Raw genomic sequence first — 25,291 nt, 5'->3', positions numbered from 1 at the left:
AGTCCGGGAGACCCACCTGGAATCCGGGAGTCTCCCGGATTGGCAAGTATGAGTTTAACACACACAGACTGCGACTAGAACCAGTAAGTACAGAATATAATAAATTTCTAATCTCAACAAATCCATTTACTATGTTGCAAGCTTCAAAAAACAAAGTTTGTAATAAATAAGATCACTTGCTTCGTTCAGTTTTGGATCTGGGGTCTGGTCCATTCTTGGGCTGCAAGCCAATGTATTTCTAGGTATACAGGTAAAAGCATAACCCACCAGATGCAGTGTTTGTAAAATCCAACAAATGTAATTTATTTAATCTCTCATGTTCCAGAATAAATTACCTTTAAGTCTAATTCTGACTTTCTGTTAACAAATGTGCAGATTTCCAACACATACCAACATTGCACCGTACTGGACAAATATCTTCGAATGTGATTTGAATTTGTATTCTGGTTGTAATAATATGTACACCCGCCTCCCCGGCGGTTGCATCAGTCAGTGTACGGCGCAGCCAGCTCTTTCATAGGGGCGTGTTTACTGTGGGCGTGGTTTGCGTGTTGACATTACAAGGCGAGATGAAGGGGCGTGGTTTTACATACTCCTTACGGGCACTGGAAGGCTAGTGAGGATGTGTTCCACGCCAACTGTATGAATAGACAGTAAAGTGGGCGTGGAAATATGCAGGGGGTGTGGTCTAATTGGATCTGCAGGCAGCCAGGGGCTGAGAACTGTGGCTGATCATAGCTGCGTCTCTTTGATATCGGGGTGTTATTGTGTGACGCTCTGCAGACCACTTGCAAAAATGCTGTGGGCTGCCAATCAGTTCTTCAGGAAGTTCTCCACCGCAACAGTGAGTAACCTGGCACTGAACTGGCATGATCATTGGTTGGCACTCTGTCGTTAGGTTAATAATAATCCCTTCTGCCCTAGACGTTCTTGCCATGTGGGTGAATCAATGTAAGCTTCTGCCTACAACGGAATACTGCGAGAATGGCTTGCAATGATTTTTTGCAAAAATATAAAATCACTCAACCATTTTTCATCATCTTTAGCACTGAAATACTGGTAGCATAGTAATTAGACTTCGTGCTCACCCTGTGTTGGGGTTGACTGCTGGGTGATAGATGTTGTATAATGTTGTTTACAGTAGGGAAACATAGGTTTCACTGGATAGCACTGACATTGGGGCAGGCTATGCATAAACAAATGTGTATTTTAATGCATTGTGCCATTTGGTCCACCGACTGGCTTCTAGAAGTAAATGGGTCTTGTGGAAAAGGCTACAGTGTGAACAGCTGGCAAAACAATTGACTAGATTGCTACAGTATTCAAGGTTAGGTTGTTACTGTTGCCATTTGCATTTAAGTAGTGAAATTGGATTAGAAGAAACATTGCTTGACCCTGGGCCTCAGAGCTAACTATATATCTCTGCTCTGTGTGTATATCCATACTTACATACACAGAGCGGATATATAGGTATTTATTATGTCACTATTGTACTCACTGTAATATCTCGCATTCCTTTTCATTCTTCTCTCAACTGCGAACATTGTGAGCCTTATAACTAGTGGGACTCATTTTTATTTTTTTTGCTGGAGCATCAGATCACAATATCACAATATAAGATCTGAATTTAGACTGTAAGCCCAATGGGGCAGGGACTGATGTGAGTGATTTCTCTGTACAGCGCTGCGAAATTAGTGGCGCTATATAAATAAATGGTGATGATGATGATAAGATCAAAGCAACAGCAGGAAGTGTTCATGCAGCCCAAACATTAGGTTAACCTACAGCTGGCTAGTCAATATGGTGCAAAACATCAACATCCAAACACAGATAAACCTGCTATGTATACAATGTGTCGGCACTGTACTTCATTTGTGACAACATAACCACTAGGAAGAGAACCAAAGAGGGGAAATCATGCTGGTTTTCTGATGTAGGTCGATGCAGAGTGGAACGTACGCCAGTCTGTGTAGTGTATCTAGTGTGATATTGCTTCGCACAATTGGGTCATGCATGCGCGCCTATGCAGACTTGCGCAATTCTGGCATTTACACCCACCTGCACCTGGAGAGGCGGGAATGGGATGGGAAGCGGTGTTCTAACGTACAGCACGGTGGAGTAGTGGTTAGCACTTCTGCCTTACAGCACAGGGGTCATGAGTTCAATTACCGACCATGGCCTTATATGTGAGGAGTTTGTATGTTCTCCCCCTGTTTGTGTGGGTTTCCTCCGGGTGCTCCGGTTTCCTCCCACACTCCAAAAATATACTGGTAGGTTAATTGACTGCTAACAAATTGACCCTAAAGTCTGTCTGTCTATCTGTGTCTGTTTGTCTAGACTGAAAGCCTTATGGGGCAGGGTCTGATGTGAGTGAGTAGAGTGCTGTGGAATTAGTGGCGCTATATAAATAAATGGTGATGATGATGATTATAAAGCAATCTATGCACACCACTGTGTTATACAGACATTGTGAAGGAATACCTTAATTAGATCCACACAAGTATATACACATATACCTACAGTTATCATCATCATCATTTATTTATATAGCGCCACTGATTCCGCAGCGCTGTACAGAGAACTCATTCACATCAGTCCCTGCCTCATTGGGGCTTACAGTCTAAATTCCCTAACGTACACACACACACACAGACAGAAGGCTAGGGTCAATTTGTTAGCAGTCAATTAACCTACTAGTATGTTTTTAGAGTGTGGGAGGAAATCGGGGCACCCGGAGGAAACCCACGCAAACACGGGGAGAACATACAAACTCCACACAGATAAGGCCATGGTCCGGAATTGAACTCATGATCCCAGTGTTGTAAGGCAGAAGTGCTAACCACTAGGCCACCATGCATCATTATTATTTTTTGGTAGGACACCACAAAACTCTGCAGCCACAGACACTCAGAATTACAATTAATGCAAAATGCAAATAGGGAAGATAAACAGATGAATGAAGTACATACAAGGTTGACAAAGGAGGTGTAGACATGAGACAAAGGGTAGAGAGGACCCTGCTTGTGAGAGCTTAGAGCCTTGAGCGCAAAATATACATGTATGCATACAGTGGCATTGAATAAACATACAGCAGAATACATACAGTGGAGAATTGATTAAACTATGCACAGTATTTGAAGGAATACATTTTTATTAAATCCAGCACAAAATATCTCCCTAATTTTTTTTCCACATTTTATAATAATTTAAAAGTAACTTAATTGATTTTAATTATCCAACATTGTTCCCATCATTAGCAATCAGCATCCAGCTACCTTGCAAGTATCAACATGACTTAGAAGCAATGTGGTGTCCTTCATTCTTTGTGTGCACACGTTGGCTCAGGTGTATTCACTATGATAGCCACTCCCAGATGCAGGGCCTGATTAAGGGTTCTAGCCGCCCTAGGCTAATACGGCCGCAGCGCCCCCCCCCTCCTCCGAATATATAGGTGTATAGGAACACTCCTGAATATGAATGTTCAGGTGTATTCTCCAGCATTCAAATTTAGACAGATTGTGCCATTGTCTCTTACCTGTTCTTGCTCTTCTCTCTTGCAACTTTGTTATCCTCTCGCTGGCTTCTGGAAAGTTGGCGTCCTTTTTTAAAAATGCAAAAATGTATTATAATGCAAACCCTGAATGATTAGGCCCTTTAGTTAAAACAAAACACTCCGTTATGGCCAGCTAAAAGTACCCCATTGGACAGGCATATATAAGCAATATCTGAATATTTGTTGTCAATCAAATACAAACCTCTACCAGCCCCATCTCACTAATATTTAGTATTCTAGTGATTGCTGAGACCACCCATGTGACCACCACACAATCATGAGATTCTGCCCCCCAAAGCTGCTCTATTTTTTAAAAAGCCCCTGCAGCCATTTTCCTTAACCACAACCCCCCCCCCGCACAGCCATTTTCCTTAACCCCTGCTGCAGCCATTTTCTTTACCTCCCACCCTGCATCCATCCCCCTTGCAGCTATTTTCCTTACCTCCACTCTGCTAGCTAGCTATCCCCCCCCCCGTCACATCAAAACTCCCCCAGTCACATATATCAGCCCCCCTCCTCTGCCCTCCTTCATACATATCAACCTCTCTACCTCCCTATAGATTTTCATGGCAGCCCCCCCCCTCCCACCCTATAGATTTGTATGAAAGTCCCCCTCTCCCTCCCTATACATATGCATGACAGTCCCCCCTCTCCCTCCCTATAGATATGCAGGGTAGTCCCCCCCCCCTCCCTATAGATATGCAGGGTAGTTCCCCCCCCTCCCTATAGATATGCAGGGTAGTTCCCCCCCTTCCTATAGATATGCAGGGCAGTTCCCCCTCCCTATAGATATGCAGGGCAGTTCTCCCCCTCCCTATAGATATGCAGGGCAGTTCCCTCCCCCTCCCTATAGATATGCAGGGCAGTTCCCCCCCCCTCCCTATAGATATGCAGGGCAGTTTCCCCCCCTCCCTATAGATATGCAGGGCATTTCCCCCCCCCCCCTCCCCATAGATATGCAGGGCAGTTCCCCCCCCCTCCCTATAGATATGCAGGGCAGTTCCCCCCCCTCCCTATAGATATGCAGGGCAGTTCCCACCCCTCCCTATAGATATGCAGGGCAGTTCCCCCCCCCTCCCTATAGATATGCAGGGCAGTTCCCACCCCTCCCTATAGATATGCAGGGCAGTTCCCCCCCCCTCCCTATAGATATGCAGGGCAGTTCCCCCCCCCCCTCCCTATAGATATGCAGGGCAGTTCTCCCCCTCCCTATAGATATGCAGGGCAGTTCCCCCCCCCCTCCCTATAGATATGCAGGGCAGTTCCCCCCCCTCCCTATAGATATGCAGGGCAGTTCCCCCCCCCTCCCTATAGATATTCAGGGCAGTTCCCCCCCCTCCCTATAGATATACAGGGCAGTTCCCCCCCCTCCCTATAGATATACAGGGCAGTTCCCCCCCCTCCCTATAGATATTCAGGGCAGTTCCCCCCCTCCCTATAGATATTCAGGGCAGTTCCCCCCCCTCCCTATAGATATGCAGGGCAGTTCCCCCCCCTCCCTATAGATATGCAGGGCAGTTCCCCCCCCCTCCCTATAGATATGCAGGGCAGTTCCCCCCCCCTCCCTATAGATATGCAGGGCAGTTCCCCCCCCCTCCCTATAGATATGCAGGGCAGTTCCCCCCCTCCCTATAGATATGCAGGGCAGTTCCCCCCCCATCCCTATAGATATGCAGGGCAGTTCCCCCCCTCCCTATAGATATGCAGGGCAGTCCCCCCCCCTCCCTATAGATATGCAGGCGTTCCCCCCCCTCCCTATAGATATGCAGGGCAGTTCCCCCCTTCAATTACCTGTAGTTGTGCCAGTGTCGCTCCTCTCCTCAGATCAGCAGATAGGAAGTGAAGACGTCCTGCTTCCTGTCTGCTGCACAGCAACAGGCAGCCTGGCGATTGGCTGTGTGTTGCTAACCACTGACCACCAATGCTTTTGATCGTCGAGCCCTCCACCCCCCGTGGCGACCCCCCCCCCCCCCCCCGCGCGGCGATCCCCAGCGGCGACCCCCCCTCCCCCACCCCGAAAAAAAAAATGAATGAAAAAAAAAAAAAAATTTAAAAAAAAAAAAAAATACCCACAGTGCAGCGCCCCCCGGGACCCAGCGCCCCAGGCTGCAGCCTGGTCAGCCTAGTGGTTGATCAGGCCCTGCCCAGATGGTTGCTGCTGTCTTGACTATTAACAGTGACCTTTTAATTTCTTATTCCTTTCCTTATGGGAGGTGTTTCCCAGACTGTTACTATAGATATGTTCTTTATCTGGTGCATGCATCAAGCCATGCAGAATACGATGTGTGATATCATCAGTGCTTCAGAATTGAACAAAACAGACTAAAAAGTTTGCATGTGTTTGAATTGTTTAACCTGACACTAACTTTGTTAAATAAATAATTCATTTGAGATAATATAATCATAGTGGATGTGTATCTTCAAAAGAATGTTATTGGCAGCATAGATAATCAGACAGATGTTTTGTGATCAAAAACTATAACAGAATAAAGAAAATCTGGTTACAGATTGCCCTATTTAATTAAATTATTAATAATATATACAGTATGTATAATTTATTTTAACTGTGTCAGCTAGTATTAAATATCGGGCTCAAAGTCCACAATTATAACAGTAATGTATAGAGAAAATCAATCTGCACTTTGGGCTTCCATATTCAAACTCCTATTCTTTAATTTCAACCCACTAAAGGCATATATATATATATATATATATATATATATATATATATATATATATATATATATATGTATATATATATATATACATACCGTGTTTCTCCGATAATAAGACACTGTCTTATTATTTTTTTTGCCCAAAAAAACTGCATAGGGCTTATTTTTGGGGTAGGGCTTATTTTTATTATACACAATGTATTGCGCTCAATTGCCCAAAAGACACTAGTTAGTGCTAGATCATAGATATAATTAGATGTAAAGCAGTTCCTAATAGATCAGGAATATAAATGGGTATTGTATGAGACAGTATGGGGTGGAGAATGTTACAAAGGGTATTCAGATAGATGTATAGTGAATCTGTAAATATATAACTCGGTGAACATTAAGAGCCAATCCCAACGAGGATGTGATATAAAGGGGGATCGATGTAAATTGGTGAAGGACCAGATTTTAATTTAGACAGAGGGTCATACAAAATATTAAAAATATTAAATATTAAAAATACATCAATCACAAGATTGCATAAAACAATGCCAAATCATAACAGATAAAAAAGTTCAGGTTAAATCCACAAGGGCTTAATAAGCGAGTCCTGCTAGTGGAGATGATAAACTATAGTCCAGATATCGCAGAGAAATATCCAAGGATGGAAAAAAGTCTCTAATGAAAGACTAAGAAAAACATAAATCGGTTCCTCACGAAAGTCCAGGCCACAGATGGACGGATACAGGGTACCTGACCGAAGCGTTGGATTCTGGAGACCGCGGTCCCGATGTATACCAGGCGGTTGACTACAGATGGAGCTCATAAGATGTGTCGATTTGGGATGATCAAGCGGAGAGATCAGAGTGCGTTCCAAGATGGAACGCAGGAACCGGAAGTCCTATGACGTCAGCGGATGTGGGTGTACCCAGCGCGTTTCAGATTTCTTCAGTGAACATAGGGGGGGGGGCGGAGCTGGGGGCATAGAATTGACGCGCAGGGACCGGACAAAATATGGAATTAGGTAGGTCTTACTTTCGGGATAGGGCTTAATTTAGAGCATATGGAGAAAGTAGGGGTAGGTCTTATTATCGGGGTAGGTCTAATTATCGGGGAAACAGGGTATATATATATATATATATATATATATATATCTTCATCATCTTCATCATCATCAATTATTTATATAGCGCCAACATATTCCGTAGCGCTTTACAATTGGGGACAAACATAGTAAACTAATAAACAAACTGGGTAAAACAGACAAAGAGGTGAGAAGGCCCTGCTCGCAAGCTTACAATCTATGGGAATGCCTTTAGCTGTTGAAATTAAACAGTAGGAAGCCCAAAGTGCAGATTGATTTCCTCTATACATTAGTGTTAAACTTGTGGACATGAGCTAAAATAAATTATATTTATATGTAACATCCACATCAATGAAATATAAATCATCTGTAGGAATTCTTTTCAAACACACACTGCATATCATTTGTACTTTCCAAAGTGGCTGGATGTCCCGAAACGATCGTCGGTGACATGCCCACCACTCACTGCTATGCTCCGATGGTGTCAGTGGTATACATTGCTGAGAATTCCTCTTGGTGCAGATATTTTGTGGTGTTTGTTAGAAAGGATTTTCTACATATGATTTTTATTTCATTACTTTGGATGTTTTATAATAACTACCGTATTTTTATATTCAGTATGTAAGTAAATCTTGTTACATACATCTAAGAAACATTTGCAGAATATGCCCATATCTGACACAAGACACTACCAAAAAATTTAATTCATGCACTCATTATCCTGCATCCACTATCATCATCATCTATTTATATAGCACCACTGATTCCGCAGCACTTTACAGAGAACTCATTCACATCAGTCCCTGCCCCATTGGAGCTTACAGTCTAAATTCACTAATTAATATACACAGAGAGAGAGAGAGAGAGACAGACAGACTAGGGTCAACTTTGATAGCAGCCAATTAACCTACTAGTATGTTTTTGGAGTGTGGGAGGAAACCGGAGCACCCGGAAGAAACCCACGCAAACACAGGGAGAACATACAAATTCCACACAGATAAGGCCATGGTCTGGAATCAAACTCATGACTCTAGTGCTGTGGGGCAGAAGTGCTAGCCACTAAGCTACCGTGCTTACTATTGTAATACTGTTGCATCTAACTGTAGTACATGCAGCTTGCCCTTAGTGAGCAGTACAGTGTGAAGCTGTGTGAAGCTGGACATACATCCCAATTATCATTGCAGCCAGGACAGTCACACAAAATCTGGCTTTCCCCACCAGAATCAGGACATTTAGCAGACTGTGCTGCTCTCTCTCCTATCTGTTCTTTCAGATTACAGTATCTGCGGTTGCTGGTGTCTTAAGCTCAGATGCTGCTTGTCTGGATCCTAGAATGTTGCGTACCTGTTTGGGAAAAAGGGATCGTTACATAAAATATGGAAAGTCTAGCAGTACGCGAACCATTTAGACCTCCCCCCAACCAGCTCTAACGTGAAATCAATTGAACCGAAGTTTATTACTTAGGCTCCCTGCCTGAAACCCTGAAACAAGCCTCAACATTACATTAATAATATTCACATTTAATAAATAGTCCTATTTCCCCCAACATTAAATTAAATTAATAGCATTCAGAATTAAGAGCTAGATCCCCCCCCCCAATGTTCTCTAATATTAAATAATTAGTATTCCAAGTTAATAATTAAAAGTATTTCCCCCAAATTGCCAGAATAGTAAATAATTGGTATTTACTATTAATAAATAGCCCTCCTTCTCCCTAAACTCAGACCCACATTCAATTAATAATCCCCACTCCCATAGCATTAATTATATGAAGCAATTACACCACCTTTAATTAAATCCCACCCCCACCAAAAAATAAATATTTCTTACCCAGTATTAAATGATTAGCACCCATCCTCACCATGAAAGTAATACCCAGCCTTCACCCCCATTACACTTTCCTTCTACCATCTGGCTCTGTAGATTTCAGACACAATCACACTGTCTCTTTCATTGTTTTCAAACAAAGACAAAATAAATGTATCTACACACATACATCTCAACATTTAAAAATGCAAAATTTGCTACAAAATAGGCTCCACCCCAAATCCACCCAAATTCTGCCTCTTGTCTGCCCAACCAGAAACACCTATTATGGGGGCCACACTCACACTTCAGGTCCACAAGTCAGGAATTTTGGCAGGCATATACACACATGTCAATGCATGAGTTTGCTGTTTCTTTTTTTAGCACAAACAATAAATAAAAGTCATTTAGGATTAGCTGAATTTACTAAAAACCCAAAGCAAAGCAACTACTATGTATAGTCAAACAGCAACACAGCTAAACAATACTTAGGTGACCACAAACAATTATTTCTTACTTACTTTAGCAGCAGATAACTGGGCCTCAATATCAGGTATGCACTTGAGGGTAATAAGTATACAGAAGACCCAGCATGGAATTATCATCATACATACATATATAGGCCACTAGTGGCAGTCGGTTTTAAAACCAGATGTAAGCTACACTTCATACATTTGTATAATATTGTTAGTAAAATGTATTTCTGTTATCACTCTGTTTTCCTTTCCATTGTGAAAGCTTGTAACCTTGTAATCCGTCTATTTCTACTTACAGCTGATTAAGGCCTGCATTATTTTAACTAAAAAAGTGATAAGGTTGATTGATTCATCCACTAAAGCCAAACACTGTAAGGCACTGCCCTGGGTCTTTGTACAGTGCTGAGCATATTAGTGGCAGGGTGTGTAACTAGATATTTGTGAAACAGCAACATGTTGGAAGGGCCGCCATGTGCATTATGCACTGTGGCCTTCGCTACATCGGCAGAGGTGTGTGTCAGTCATTGGCCAAAGGTGAAAAAACACATACAGTATACACATAGGGCTTTGACATGGTAGGTGCCCCCTATCCCCAGTTGTAGGCCAAGTAATAGCTGCACCTCACCTATTTATACAAGTAAAAATAGAACAAGACATGTCTCTGATACTGTTGACTAATGTATTTGTTCCATTTGTATTACACTCATAAAGGAACAGCCTCCTTCTTCACATAGCCCCAAATTTTTTTTAGCTGAAGTGCTGACGCTTACCAAGCGGTCCTTGCATTTGTGTTCTTCTTTTCCACGTCCCTGGAAGTTTCATTTTTCTGAACTCTTTGTATGCAGCATGTCTTCCTATACAAGATCTACCGATGTGTATAGCAAATGATAGTAGGATCTGACAATAAATATGTTGCTTCTGGCACTCAGGGTCAGCCCTGCCTTTTTTTCTGCATTGCAATTTCTCTCACTGTATATGTGTCTTTTTCTGAAATAAAATTATTGTCATATTTTTACACTTTTTTTCTTTTGGATCAGCCATATTAGCTGTGGACTTAATAACATTATTATAACAAAGTATAAAAGATACTGAAAGTTTCTGTAGCTGCTCACTAGGAGCCTCATTGGCCACAAACATGAAGCCTTAACGTAAATGCATACATAGATTAATTAATATTGTGCGGCTACAAGCCCATAAGAAACCATTCTTTCTATTTTTAGTATGATTTTCAGATGTTAGCAGCATTAACAGGGGATATGTGTGAGCGAGTCTTCAATGTGTGCATATCATAGCTGTTCTTGAAGTAATACAACAGACATAAGCAAGGAAACAAGTACTGCACTTGCATAATACCAGGAACTTAATTTATTGAATGTGCCATCTGGTGTCCCTGTGTATTTCAGTAGTTGTTCTAACAACATGATGGATACACTTGGCATAGGCTTGAGGTGCATCTCAACAGGCCCCATGCACTGTACCAGTCACCATCATCGTCATCATTTATTTATATAGCGCCAACATATTCCGCAGTCTTACACTTTGTGTTAAAGAAACATGATCCATCTGTAGATCTACTACTGACTAAAGTGAATACAGTTTACAGCAAAATGCACTAAACTAATTTACAACTATTATTATTATTATCGTAGATTTGTAACGGAGCTATACAGTAGAGAAGACACAAGGATATACATAAAACGGTTATACAGTTATAAGGTTACCTCTAAAAAAAGAGATGGGTTTTCAAAGAGTAACTAAAGATTTGAAGGCTGTGGGAAAGTCTGATTGATCAGGAATTCCATAAGTGGGGAGCAGCACGGGAGAAGTCTGGTAGGCAGGAGTGAGAGGTGGTTATCAGAGATGAGACAAGGCGCAGGTCAGAAGTAGATCTAAGGGGGCGGGAGGGAGAGTATTTTGATATGAGATTTGAGATGTATGCAGGGGTGTTGTTATTGAGGGCTTTGTAGGTAAGGGTGAGTAATTGGAATTTGATTAATCTAATTTATGTTGTAAAGAGTAAGAATGGCAACATTTTATTTGCGACAAAATCGAGGTGTCCACCCCTCTGTGCCAGCAGATGATTTTCCCTAGAACATATCTAAGAAAGTATTGCTATTGTTTTGTGTTACAGGTCTACTATCAAAATAAACTAAGGCTAGCACTTATTGGACAGAGCGTCTTTGGTCAAGAGGTGTATAATAATCTACGTAAGGAAGGTCACAAAGTGGTGGGCGTCTTCACAGTCCCAGACAAGGATGGGAAAGCAGACCCTCTTGGTAAGTGCTGTAATCAGAAATTTGTGTACAATCCTGAAAAACATTAAAAAAAATAAAAATATATATTATTTATATATATTTGTGTGTTTGTATATACACTATATGGATAAAATGATTTGGGCACACCTGTTAATTATTGAATTGAGGTGTTTCAATTAGACCCATTACCAGAAGTGTATAAAATCAAGCACCTAGCCATGCAGTCTCCATTTGCAAACATTTGTGATACAAAATGGATCGTTCTGAAGAGCTCAGTGACTTCAACAAGTGTGGTACTGTGATAGGATGCCACATTTGCAGTAAGATGGCTCGTGACATTTCATCCCTGCTGGATATTCTGCAGTCAAATGTAAGTGATATTATTAGGAAGCGTTTAGGTACAACAAAAAAATCAACCACGAAGTAGAAAACCACATAAAATAAAAGAATGGGGTCAACGACTGCTAAGGTGCATGGTGTGTAAACGTTGCCAACATTTTCATTGGCATTAATGAAGCACAAAAGCTGTGTGGCGGGAGCTTAATAAAATGGGTTTCACCAAGACCAAGCGTTGGATGGAGTGGTGTGAAGCACACAGACACTGGACTGTGGAGCAGAGGAAACGTGTTCTGTGGAGTGATGAATCACACTTCTCTGTTTGGCAGTCAGATGGGCGAGTCTGGGTTTGGTGGATGCCGGGAGAACGTTACCTGTCTGACTGCATTATGCCAACTATGAAATTTGATGGAGGAGGGATAATGGTATGGGACTGTTTGTCAGGGTTTGGGATAGGCCCCTTATCTTGAGTGAAGGGCAACCTTAATGCTTCAGCATCCCAAGTCATTTTAGACAATGCTATGCTTCCATCTTTGTGGCAACAGTTTGGGGAAGGCCCTTTTCTATTCCAACATGACTCTGCCCCAGTGTATAAAGCAAGGACTACAAAAACATGGTTTGATGAGTTCGGTGTGAAAGAACTTGACTGGCCTGCACAGAGCCCTGATCTCAACCCCATCGAGCACCTTTGGGATGAACTAGAACAGAGATTGCGAGTCAAATCCTAATCCAATATAGCCTCGTACCAAAAGTGAAATAATTAGAAGCTTATCTGATGTATATAGATTCTGTAGGAGATGATTGAAGAGTCTATCTTCTCAGTCTCTCATATCACAGCACCAGGTCTCAGGAGGAACTAGAACTCAGAGAAAGGGGATACCATAGTGTAGTACGTCCTGATACAAATATACCTATACCATTCACTATCAATATAGGCGTACCAGAAATATATTAGACATTATGCATATAATAGAGAAGAGCTGCCAATAAGAATAATAATAATGCCTGTACATTATAAACATAAATTCATAGCTTATCTGAATCACTCCGAAGTTGTCCCAATGTAAAGAAACAATACCCTGGCCAAGAGGAGAGTCCCAATGCAGGAGATCCAGATGCAAATCATCAACGCTTTTCGACTTTTTCAAGAGGCCAGCAGTGATGAAATGGCAGCCCTCCATGGAAAGTTAAATAGTCCCGAACCTAAATAGTCCCGAACCTAATCAATACTGTGCCTCTTAGGACAAACAACTGATTAATAATATATGGCATGCAAACAATACAGCCGATTGAACTTCCGCCCCAAGCGCCACGTCTCTTCTGCTCACACTTTGCCGAAATGAGATACAGCCGATTCAACTTCCACCCTAAGCGGAATATCACTTTCTCCCACACTTTTCCAGGATACAATCCCGTCAGACAATAACTTACATCAAACCATTAAATTATGTCAGGGACTCATCCAAACAATAAATAAATAATAAAGATATATATATAACAAACCAGCATTTTCTTGAAGATTTACTAGATAGAAATATTGAAAACGTCATTTTATAGAAGCATCATAATTAGAATGGTGGTCGCCTTATTTTGGTGATCCATACATGAACTTAATACAATTTCAACTTAAATATTCATTATTACATCAATATAAAATCAATAATGGCATAAGTATTATTCAGTCATGGTCAAAAGTTTTGAGAATGACACAAGTATTGGTTTGCTGCTTCATTGTTTTTAGACCTTTTTGGCAGATGTTGCTATGGTATACTTAAGTAAAATTACAAGCGTTTCATAAGTGTCAAAGCCTTTTATTAACACACAGATAGTTCCCCAGGGAACAACCTCGGCGCTTGTATTCAGCAGATAACCCTCAATATGGAAATGTTCTCTGGGTAACCCTACAGCTTGGACCACGGTTCATCGGACCGTGTTATAAACAAAAATATACACCAAAATGTCCCGCGCTGGGAAACACCAAAATGTCCCGCACTGGGAAAGCCTTTTATTAACAATTACATTAAGTTTATGCAATGAGTCAATATTTTCATTGTTGACCCTTCTTTTTGAAGACCTCTGCAATTCGCCCTGGCATACTGTCAATCAACTTCTGGGCCACATACTGACTGATGGCTGCCCATTCTTGTCTAATCAATGCTTGGAGTTTATCAGAATTTGTGGGTTTTTGTTTGTCCACCCGCCTCTTGAGGATTGAACACAAGTTCTCAAGGGGATTAAGGTCTGGGGAGTTTCCTGGCCATGGGCCCAAAATGTGGATGTTTTGATCCCCAGAGCCACTTAGTTATCACATTTGCCTTATGGAAAAGGCATTGTTCACCACCAAACTGTTCTTGGATGGTTGGGAGAAGTTGCTCTTGGAGGATGTTTTGGTACCATTCTTTATTCATGGCTGTGTTCTTAGGCAAAATTGTGAGTGAGCCCACTCCCTTGGCTGAGAAGCAACCCCACACATGAATGGTCTCAGGATGCTTTACTGTTGGCATGACACAGGACTGATGGTAGCGCTTACCTTTCCTACTTCGGACAAGCATTTTTCCAGATTCCCTCTAACAATCTGAAAGGGGATTCATCAGAGAAAATGACTTTATCCCAGCCCTCAGCTGTCCAATCCCTGTATCTTTTGCAGAATATCAGTCTGTCCCTGATGTTTTTCCTGGAGAGAAGTGGCTTCTTTGCTGGCTTTTTTGACACCAGGCCATCCTCCAAAAGTCTTCGCCTCACTGTGCCTGCAGATGCACTCACACCTGCATGCTGCCATTCCTGAGCAAGCTCTGTACTGGTGGTGCCCCGGTCCTGCAGCTGAATCAACTTTAGGAGTCGGTCCTGGAGCTTGCTGGACGTTCTTGGGCGCCCTGAAGCCTTCTTCACAACTATTCAACCTCTCTCCTCGAAGTTCTTGATGATCCGATAAATAATTGATTGAGCTGTATTATTAGTAGCAGCAATATCCTTGCCTGTGAAGCCCTTTTTGTGCAAAATAATAATAACTGCACGTGTTAAAGAACAATGATTTCAAGCACCACCCTCCTTATAAAGATTCCGGTCTGTTATTCTAACTCAATCAGCATAACAGAGTGATCTCCAGCCTTGTCATCGTCAACATTCTCACCTGTGTTAATGAGAGAATCACTGACCTGATGTCAGTTGGTCCTTTAGTGGCAGGGCTGAAATGCAGTGGAAAAGTTCATTGTCATGACAAAGAGGGACTGAAATTAATTGCAATTCATCTGATCACTCTTCATGACATTCTGGAGTATATGCAAATTGCCATCATAAAAACTGAGGCAGCAGACTTTGTGAAAAATAATATTTGTGTAATTCTCAAAACTTTTGGCCATGACTATACAATATAACATCTTCAATCAACTCATTCTGATTAATAACACCTTCATTCATAGCCTTTTGTAGTATCCTCTTTAATCCAATACAAAAGGTGCAGTAGGATCTCCCTCCAAGACCCTATAAGATTCACTGTCACCCAGTAACCTACTAGCCTCAGATACATAATCAGCCCTTTTTAAAATAACAATTTCCCCCTTTATCAGCTTGCTTAATAGCAATCTTCTCATTTCCTATCAGAGAATCAAGAGCTACTTTCTCATGTAAAGAGATGTTTCTCCTATATCTGACACTACTGTCCTCCCTATATAAATCCTTTTTTACCAACTGATAAAAAACCTCAAGATTACCCCCTTCTAGGGGAAAGAATTTGGATGGCAATTTTAATCCTGATTTGGAGTTTCTCAAATCCTCAGTTTGACCCATGTTGTGATCATTTCCCTTTTTCAAAAAATGTGTTTTTAATGTAATCTGCTAATACACTTATTTAAATCCATATATAATTGAAATTCATTTAATTTATTAGTGCGGGCAAAGGATAAAACTCGACTCAATAATTTAATTACAGACCTCGTGGGTTCATGATCAGAAAAATTGAAGGTACCAAGATTCCTAAGATCATCCACATGTTCTAATAATTCCGACGGTTTCTTTCCCTTGGCTCCTTCTCGTTTACCTCTCTGTCTATCTATTTTCTTATATTCTCCCTTAGGCCTAATCTTTTGATAAAATCTACTTCATCTGGGGTAGGGATCGGGGATAAAAACCCTCCTCTACTCTTCAAAATGTTTCACGCTGTAATGGTGTTTACCTATTTCCAAGTATGAGTTGTGGGGGTGCATTAAACCTTCTAGTTGTCTGTGAGCCCTCTACATTATGAGATATATCTATCTCACAAAAGGCCATAACATAGAATAAATATGTCTTTTGTGTCTGATTGGTATGAAGTTATACATTTTGTAGCCCTCGTGTACAAATTTTTATAAGAAATTCAACTTTGGACCAATTGTCTATAGCAACTGGCAACTGGCAACAGCTCCTTTTTCTCCATTCCCAGAGTACTCAAGGCTATTTAAATATATACTATATATAATATCTTTTCAGCCAATGGTTATGACAGATGAAGAGCACAAATCTGAAAGTAACTCTTGTAAAATGTGTATAGTACACATGATTCGGCATGCTGATCGGGACTTTCAGTAGTTGGTAAAATTGTGAACGATATAGCACCGGGAGAAGTTTTCTGTAGTGTGTACCCAGCCTTAAAGTTGCATTGCTGCTTTCCATTTCTTTCTCTGAACAGTTCAGTCTTTTAATAAGATTATTGTTGTAGAGTATATGATATATGACTACTGCATTCCCAGACCAATTTTAAATAATAAAACCAGATTTACTGTTCCTGTTACACCTGCTATAGATAGTGACGTATATTGCTGTATTTACAGAGGCTGCTAATGGGTATTAGAGGTTAACAGCCACTGGATTCTGATCCTGTATGTGTCTATTGACAAACTCCTGAGGCCTTCCAATGCACCAGGTACTGCATGCCAGGAGTCAATGATTGACTGCATGATGTATTCCTAGTGGTCTCTGCCTCTGCTGCAGGAGAAGGTACCCTCTTTCATCTTGGAAACTGGTCCATCACCACCAGTTTTAAAATGAAGATGTGAAACTCCAAGTGGATCTGGAAAGAAGGTGGTAGCCGTAACCTGTATGCTGTGGGATTTGAGAACACTGACCTGTCCCATATACTCTGGTGTACAAACCTTTTTGGTTAGCTCCTGTCTTCAAATGCTGCTGAAGACTCCTACACACTCCTGCACATGATTTTTTGCAGAAGGAACCGGTCTTCCTAGGCATCTGAGAAAACACACTAGAAACTGCTCAAGGGATTGGTTAGCACAATCTGTCTGTTCGACTGGGGTGCCTGGACGATATGTACAGTGAAATTCCCAGTTGCTTGCAGAAGGCCATCCTCAGAAGGCCCTCCTTAGCCACAACTCCTTGGTTGGAGACAATCTCAAAGGGAAATACATGCAGCCAGAAGACCTTCTTGGTGAAGATCTGGGAGCATTGGAGAACCTTGCCAGATGGTTGAACGAACACATCCATCTTGGCAAATGATCAATTATTCAGAAGGCTCTTCAATGTCTCTTTCATGTGGCCGTGGTGTTCCTCAACAGTGCAGTCCATCAACAAGACTGATGCCTCCAGCAGGTCCCTTAAGAGGAAATTCACATATGCTTGTAAGATGCACTGCCACATGTCGTCTGTAGCTGGTATTGCAGTGGATCCTCATATTTTGCATGTTGCAGTTGTTAGTGTTGGTGGTACACTGCCACCAGTCATCTGTAGCTAGCATTGTGGTGGGTTCCCACAGTGTCTGAATTATTGAGCTTTTTCCTGGGATGGAAGAAATGTAGTGCTTAACTTGTGAATTTTTCAATTGGTCCAACTTGCAACCTCAGTAGATTGTTCTGAGAGCTGTCATGTCTTCAAATTCGGTGAGTTGCCTGTTTATCATGCTTGGGCCGGGGACGGAAGAAATGTGGTTTTTAGCTTCTAAATAACTGCAATGGTCCAACTTGTAGCCTCCATTGATTGTGCAAATAGCATCTTGCGAGGAAAAGTGAGACTGTGGGAGCAACCCCCTCAACCATGGCTTCACCCACAGTTGTTTCAGTGGTACACAGGTACCTGCTATGTTACAATTCTAAAGCATGTACATCACCTTTCTACAGTAATGCAGAAACTATAAATAGATTTTATGATGATTTTCAGTTTATCACAAATAATGGCTGTTGTAAAGTATGACTAAAAAGAGCTTTTCTAGTTACATCAGATCAACCTGTCTTTCTCCTCATGTCTTCCAGCGGTAGCTGCAGAGAATGATGGTACACCAGTGTTTAAGTTTCCCCGATGGAGACTAAAAGGGAAGTCTATTTCCGAGGTAGTAGATGCCTATAAGTCTGTTGGCGCCGAGCTCAATGTTCTTCCTTTTTGCTCACAGTTTATACCTATGGATGTTATAGATAATCCTAAACATGGCTCTATCATATATCACCCTTCCATCCTGCCCCGTCACAGAGGAGCTTCTGCTATCAATTGGTGAGATTTTTTCTGTAAAAATAAAACACATACATACATGGAATATTAACCTTAAATATATTATTAAATATACAGAGAGAGAAAGGGACAGTTTTCTCTTTACCTTACAAATTAAACAGGTTCTGGTTCCAGTAGTTGCAGCTTTGTCACACCAAGCCATGTTGTTATTCCAAGGGAAAGTGGGTATTGCCTCATTAGTGTCCACTAATGACGCACTGGTACATTGCTTTTCATTGAAATTCCTATTTGCTGTTGCTTAAAATATGCAATTTATTTAATGAGGGATTTGAATAGCATATGGGCAGAAATTCAAAGCTAGACGCACTCTGTGTTTAGTCGTAAATGGTGCACATTAAGGATTGTGAAAACTTTAAGCATTACATAGTTGTTATAAAAATTGTAGATGTATCTCCTTTTTAAATATAACATATTTTTAATTTATGGAACCTTAACAAAAACATGCTTCTCATATACATTGATATTTATCATTTGCAGGACTCTGATTCATGGAGATAAAAAGGCTGGGTTTTCTGTTTTCTGGGCTGATGATGGCCTGGATACTGGACCAATTCTGCTCCAAAATGTTTGTGATGTTGAGCCTAATGATACTGTAGATTCTCTTTACAACCGTTTTCTATTTCCAGAAGGTGTCCAAGCCATGGTGAGTGTTTATGTCATATATCACCTGTGCAGTATATAGCATATTGGATAACATTCACAGCTTACTAAGCTATAGAATAGATCTTATTGCTTGGTTCCTAACCAGACAGTTATGTAGTTCCTTCTGATAACTATGTGATGTCACTGTTCATATTATAGTCTAGAAGAAGTTAACTTTGTGACCCATGGGTTGTAATGCAGATAATAAAATGGTACTACCATCCATAGTGTCATATTTATAGATTTGTTCATAAAACTCCACTAAAGTATTATGGGCTCCAATAAATAACACTTACAAACTAAGCCTAAATAACATTTAGCCACATGCCCTATTACAGAAGCACAAATATTTAGAAACATTCTGACCATTGCTGAGGCCACGAAGGGAATGGTTTTCTCATGATTGGCTGGGGTTTTAGGCAGGGTACCTCTGTTAATCTACTAGTTGGGGGTTCTTGTATTGATTTACCCTTGGTTGGACATTTCCTTTAAGAGATTGCACATTTACACATGATAATCCATCACCTGTGCTGTGAAGATACTGAGTTTATCTGGCCCAATGTTACCCACTTCACGCTGGCTGGCCACCCATGGGTGCCTTCCTATGCCAGGGAAGTCTGCCCAGTACCTTCTAGGGTTCGTATGGTCACTCAGACAAATGCAGTTAAAAAAATACAACAGTACATTTATTGTCATACAAACAACACTAGAATATTATGTACACACAGAACTAAATGCCAGGCAGATTTACCATATCATCCGTCCCTTACCCCACTAGCTTAAGAAATAATAGTCACCTGGCTGTCCAGACTTCACGATCCATGGATCTCTCTCAGCTGCATATATAGTTAGAGAACGACAACTCAAAAGCTAGATATTGCACCTTTATGAATGAAATCCCAGAATGAACACCCTTCCCCTTGGAGTTGTTCCTTATATCACAGGTCTAATTTCCACAGTCTTTCCCCTCCCTGGATAAACCCCTGGGTCTATTCTCCTTAACATTGGTCAGTGCTGGACTAGGGGGGGTTGGAGAGGGGAGTGAAGATGAGCTGTCCTTCAACAGAACCTCCCCTGTTAGATGGCCTGTCTGGACTAGCCTGGTGAGAACAAAGGACACTAAATAGTTTTCCCACTCCAGCATCTTACAACCTCATCCCTACCCATAATACCCCTGGCTTCACTTTAAAGACAGTGAATAGCAACCTTACTGCAAGTCATCAATATACAATACACAATATACATATGTACACTGAACTACAATGTCCCCTTAGCCACATGTTATTGGACAATGCAGTTGTAGTTTGATGAGCTGGGGAACAAAAGCATGGGCTATAAAAAGAACTTGCTATAATCCACATTATGTGAGAAATGAGACACCGAATGCTCACAGGGTTATCACACTCATTTCGTCACATGTGCTAACATTTTTCAAACTTTATAGCGATACATCCACTAAAATAATATCAATTATTATATATTAATAACGTATATTGAAGCAAATAATGAACATAATACTTTTGAGGAATAATGACATATCACATCATATCATGGAGTGACATTAGCTATAAAAACCCTGCACCTACTGTCTTCAGTGCAGGAGTTACAGAAAAAATGAATAGTCAGCATCTTTTAATATTTCTTTGGCTGGTTAGGTGAAAGCTGTACAGTTGATTGCTGATGGTAAAGCACCTCGTATAGCCCAACCAGAAGATGGAGCTACTTATGAGGGAATTCAGAAGAAAGAGAATTCTCAGGTAATCCGTGGCACTGTCCTACAATACATGTTACATGTATGTGCATTGCTTTCTTCTCTTCACATTATACATTTGTAGCTGCTACTTTGAAGTATCGATGCATTATTATTATTATTATTATCATCATCATCATCAGTTATTTATGTAGCATGGAATGTATTCTCTAGCGCCATACAGTGGAAAAAACGGAGCATAGCACAAAAATGTACAGGGCCAACAAATGATGTATAGAAACAAGCAATGGCAAAATACAGATCATGCAAATGACATGATACAAGGACGTAGAGTTGGATGAGGTAGGAGTGATTGAGGCTTGAGGAGAGATGGCCTGCTTGTGAGCAGGGCCGGACTGGGACTAAAAATCACTCCTGGCATTTAAAGTACACAGGCACACCTCAGTTCCAGTAGGAAAGAAACTGTGTGCCGATGCTGCACCGAAAAGCGCGTAACCATATTGTGTTGTGGGTGTGGCCAACATGGGGCATTGATACATACATTATAATAAAACATTACATTTATCACACCCTCCCAGCCACATCACGCCATCCCCCCAGGCACATTATGAGACCCCGAGCCCACTGTACTTATCTATGCTTCTGGTGCTGCTGACATCCATCAGGTTGGGAACTTCCCGTAGAGTAAGCAGGGAAGCTCTTAGTCTCACGAAATTACCAAATCTGGTGAGATTTAGAGCTCCTCGGCTTGTTCTGCAGTCTGTGTCCTATCCAGGGACTGGGAGCAGCTATCAGCACCCTCCTGATAACCAGAGCTGGATTAACGCTCAGGGGGTCCAGGGAATGTAAAACAGGGGGCCCCTATTATGTAACATGTTTATCATTTTAGACAAATACACAGGCAATACTGTGTGCAATACTGTTAGTTACACGCAGCACTGCCTTCACAAGCAGTACAGTGTGAAGCGGGACATACATTCCAGCTCTCCTTGCAGTCAGGCAATCACCCAAATTTGTGACTTCCCCACCAGATTCAGGACAGTTGGCAGACTGTCCTGCTTTCTACTACCTGTCTTGTCACTTTCACCACCTGTGGCTGCTGGTGTTTTTTTAGTTGCTGCTTGTCTGGATCCTGGAATGTTGGAGGCCCTGTTTGGAAACAAAATGGGTACATGTAATTTAGAAAACTACAAACAGCCTTGGTGTTTAATCAATGCAACCAGTGTTTTATAATTAGGCCTCCCTCCAGCCCCAACATTAAAATACTAGTATTTACATTTAATCTAAATAGCTGCTGATGATAAATAAATCTATTTCCCTTCCTCCAAACAACCCCAGCAATAAATAAATAGCATTTACGTTTAATAAATATACCTATTTCCCGCAAGCATCACTGCCATTAAATAATTGATACTCACATTTAATAAATAGACGTTATTTTTTTCCCAAACAGCCCCACTTTCAATCAATAGCCCACAAACCACCCCAGCAATAAATTAAAGGTCCAATTACCCCTTCTTAAATTGCTAGGTCCCAATATTAAATTAAATTGACCCACAGCATCCCACAAATAAAATAGCACCAATTAAATAATTAGCCTCCACTAAACTCCACCATTAAATTAATAGCCTACCTTCCACATTATATTAACACTCTCCCTCTTCCCTCATGCCTGAGCACATGCCCCCAATCGATATTAAACCACCATAGAGCCCACAAATCATATTATGCCATACAGTTGTGCCCCCAAATCATATTATGTCACAATAGTGCCCCAGTTCATATTATGTCACAATAGTGCGCCCAAATCATATTATACTATACAGCAGGGTTGTCCAACCCGCGCCTCGCGGGCCGCATGCGGCCTACGACGCCTGTAAATGTGGCCCAGAAGGAGTTTTGGTTGTGGCAAGGGGGCAGCACTGTTAATGGAAAAAAAAATCCTGCAAAAACAAAGAAAAGAGAATACTTACCTTGCGGTCACGTCAGCTGGTACTCTGGCTCCCTCCCTTGTCTCCTCCTCCGTGTGGTGCTCGCAGTGAATGTCGGGCGTGATATCATCACGCCCAACATCCATTGCGGAGCGCAGCACAGAGGAGTCACCCGCGCGAGACGAACAATCAGCAGCACAGAATTGGAGAAAAGAAGAGAAGAGGACAGGAGAACAAGCCGATTAAAAGGTAAGTTAAGGGGGATTTTTTTTTATTATTTCAAGGGATGCTGACCAGTGAATAAAAGTCACCTGGTCCTGGAGCATCATGGACCTTATCTCCCTGCTACATACTTCTACTTGTATTACTAATGGGGCATTATATATTATTCTCTTTGGCCCATTATAAGTTGTTATCCCTTAACTAACATAGTTGTGTAATTAGCAAAACAGGTCACAATTTGGGGTCACAGTGATGTATATGTCAGGTACCGCAGGCCTGGTCAGGGCACCCTGATATAAAATGCCTGGCTTAAATGCACTTTATTGATATTGCATCGAAACAATACAAAAAGTGATTATAGTATAATAACTAGAGAGGATTTTTTGAACAGGGCGATTGAAAGGTAAGTATAGGGGGATTTGAAAAAAAAGTGATTTTATATATATATATATATATACAAGTTAACCCGTGCATGATACTCATGCATTCTAGTCAAATCAAGATACTTAAGGTCTTAAAAAGGTTCTTGTCATGCATTTGGGCCTAGCCCAGGCCTCCTCAGGGGAAGAGCGTTACTTCCCGACGCAAGCGCCCTTTTTAATGTGTGTTCATGAGGTAAAATTACCTCACGAAAATGAGTTTGACCCCTCAACTCCTAAATTTAGCCTTTACTACCCCTCCCACGGGGGGAAGGGGGGATGATGGAAGTTAACTGACTTGACTATTCTAATTTTTTTGTCAAATAATGTCAGTATACCAAATTTCAGGTCAATTGGATGAGCCCTTTCTGAGAAAATAGTTTTTTACACACACACACACACACACACTCTAACGCACGCCTCTACACATGTGTGTTCATGAGGTAAAATTACCTCACAAAAATGAGTTTGAGCCCTACCAAATTTCAGCCCTTTTTGAATTTTTTTTCCCACACACACTAAGAATTTAGTAGGTCAATGTATAACTCTGCCCAGCAGGTGGCGCTGCAACTTGGTTTTTTTTTTTCCACACACACACAGACGCCACTAAGCATATATATATATATATATTATATCACTTATTTTTCTCATATATATATATGTTAACTATGTTTTCTATGGTTTTTTGGATGATTAGCTATCGTTATTGTTAGTGTATCTTATGTGCGGCCCAAACCAACTCGTCGTCTTCCAATGTGGCCCAGGGAAGCTAAAAGGTTGGACACCCCTGCTATACAGTATAGACCAAAAATCATATTAATTTAACACCACTAAATTTTATTTGTATAAACTGAGTTTATATAAATATTCATTAAGAATAATTATGGATTTTACAGCAGAGCATACTAACTGCAATACTGCAATATACAAGCATATTAAAATATTATGGCTTGTGGCTTCTTTTATGTCATAGTAAGTCCCCCGTTTTCTGGGTGGCATCCTTTCTCTCCCCCCCTTATATTCTGTGTGGCATCCATTCTCTTCAGCCCCCTCACCTCCGTTTTCCGTGTGGCATCCTCCCCCCTCCGTTTTCTGTGTGGCAACCTTTCTCTTCTTCCCCCCCCCCCCCCCCGCCCCTCCGTTTTCTGTGTAGCATCCCTTCTCTCGCCCCCCCTCTGTTTTAGTGTACTTACCTTTTCAGCTTCTTTTCTCCTCTTGTTTCTGCCTTCTTCTCCTGTCAGCTAGTCTGACAGCTGCCTTGCAGGACCCGGGCAGATTTGAATGTGCAGCGCTGCGCACGGCACATGTAGTCAGGTGGCTGGTTCCTGGGGAGGAGCCAGCCACCAGGAAGCCTGGTACACTGACTGCCTGGTACCCGGACCATCTGACCATTGACCCATCTGGCATTTGCCAGCAGTGCCAGATGGCCAGTCCGGCCCTGCTTGTGAGCGATTACAGACATTTAAAAAAATTATTTCCTGACTTGTCATCTGTAGGTGTTTACTGCAGAAGCAGTAGAGGCATAGGATATGATCATAATATAATTTTCTATAATATGATCTGACCTCTAAACATGCTCATAATAGAGTTTTATATATATATATATATATATATATATATATATATATATATATATATATATATATATATATTAAATACAATTCTATTACACACCTCTGGACGTAATCATATGACATTTCTCTTACGGTA

General features: G+C 41.3%; 1 protein-coding gene across 1 annotated transcript in view; it reads left to right on the top strand.

Moving 5' to 3' along the window:
* Positions 1–670: 670 nt before the first annotated feature.
* ALDH1L2 (aldehyde dehydrogenase 1 family member L2) overlaps positions 671–25,291 on the top strand; it is a 56,760-nt gene continuing 32,139 nt past the window's right edge. Inside the window, exons 1-5 of the mRNA XM_075209315.1 lie at positions 671–844; positions 11,711–11,855; positions 18,404–18,638; positions 19,134–19,299; positions 20,954–21,055. Of these exons, the coding sequence (XP_075065416.1) occupies positions 797–844; positions 11,711–11,855; positions 18,404–18,638; positions 19,134–19,299; positions 20,954–21,055 (696 nt within the window). The 5' untranslated portion in view covers positions 671–796. The remainder of the gene's footprint in view (positions 845–11,710; positions 11,856–18,403; positions 18,639–19,133; positions 19,300–20,953; positions 21,056–25,291) is intronic.

The sequence above is a fragment of the Mixophyes fleayi genome, chromosome 4 (assembly GCF_038048845.1).
Source record: "Mixophyes fleayi isolate aMixFle1 chromosome 4, aMixFle1.hap1, whole genome shotgun sequence".
NCBI classification, from domain to species: domain Eukaryota; kingdom Metazoa; phylum Chordata; class Amphibia; order Anura; family Limnodynastidae; genus Mixophyes; species Mixophyes fleayi.
Note: the sequence above shows the minus strand (reverse complement) of the source record. Positions and strands in the feature narration are given on the sequence as shown.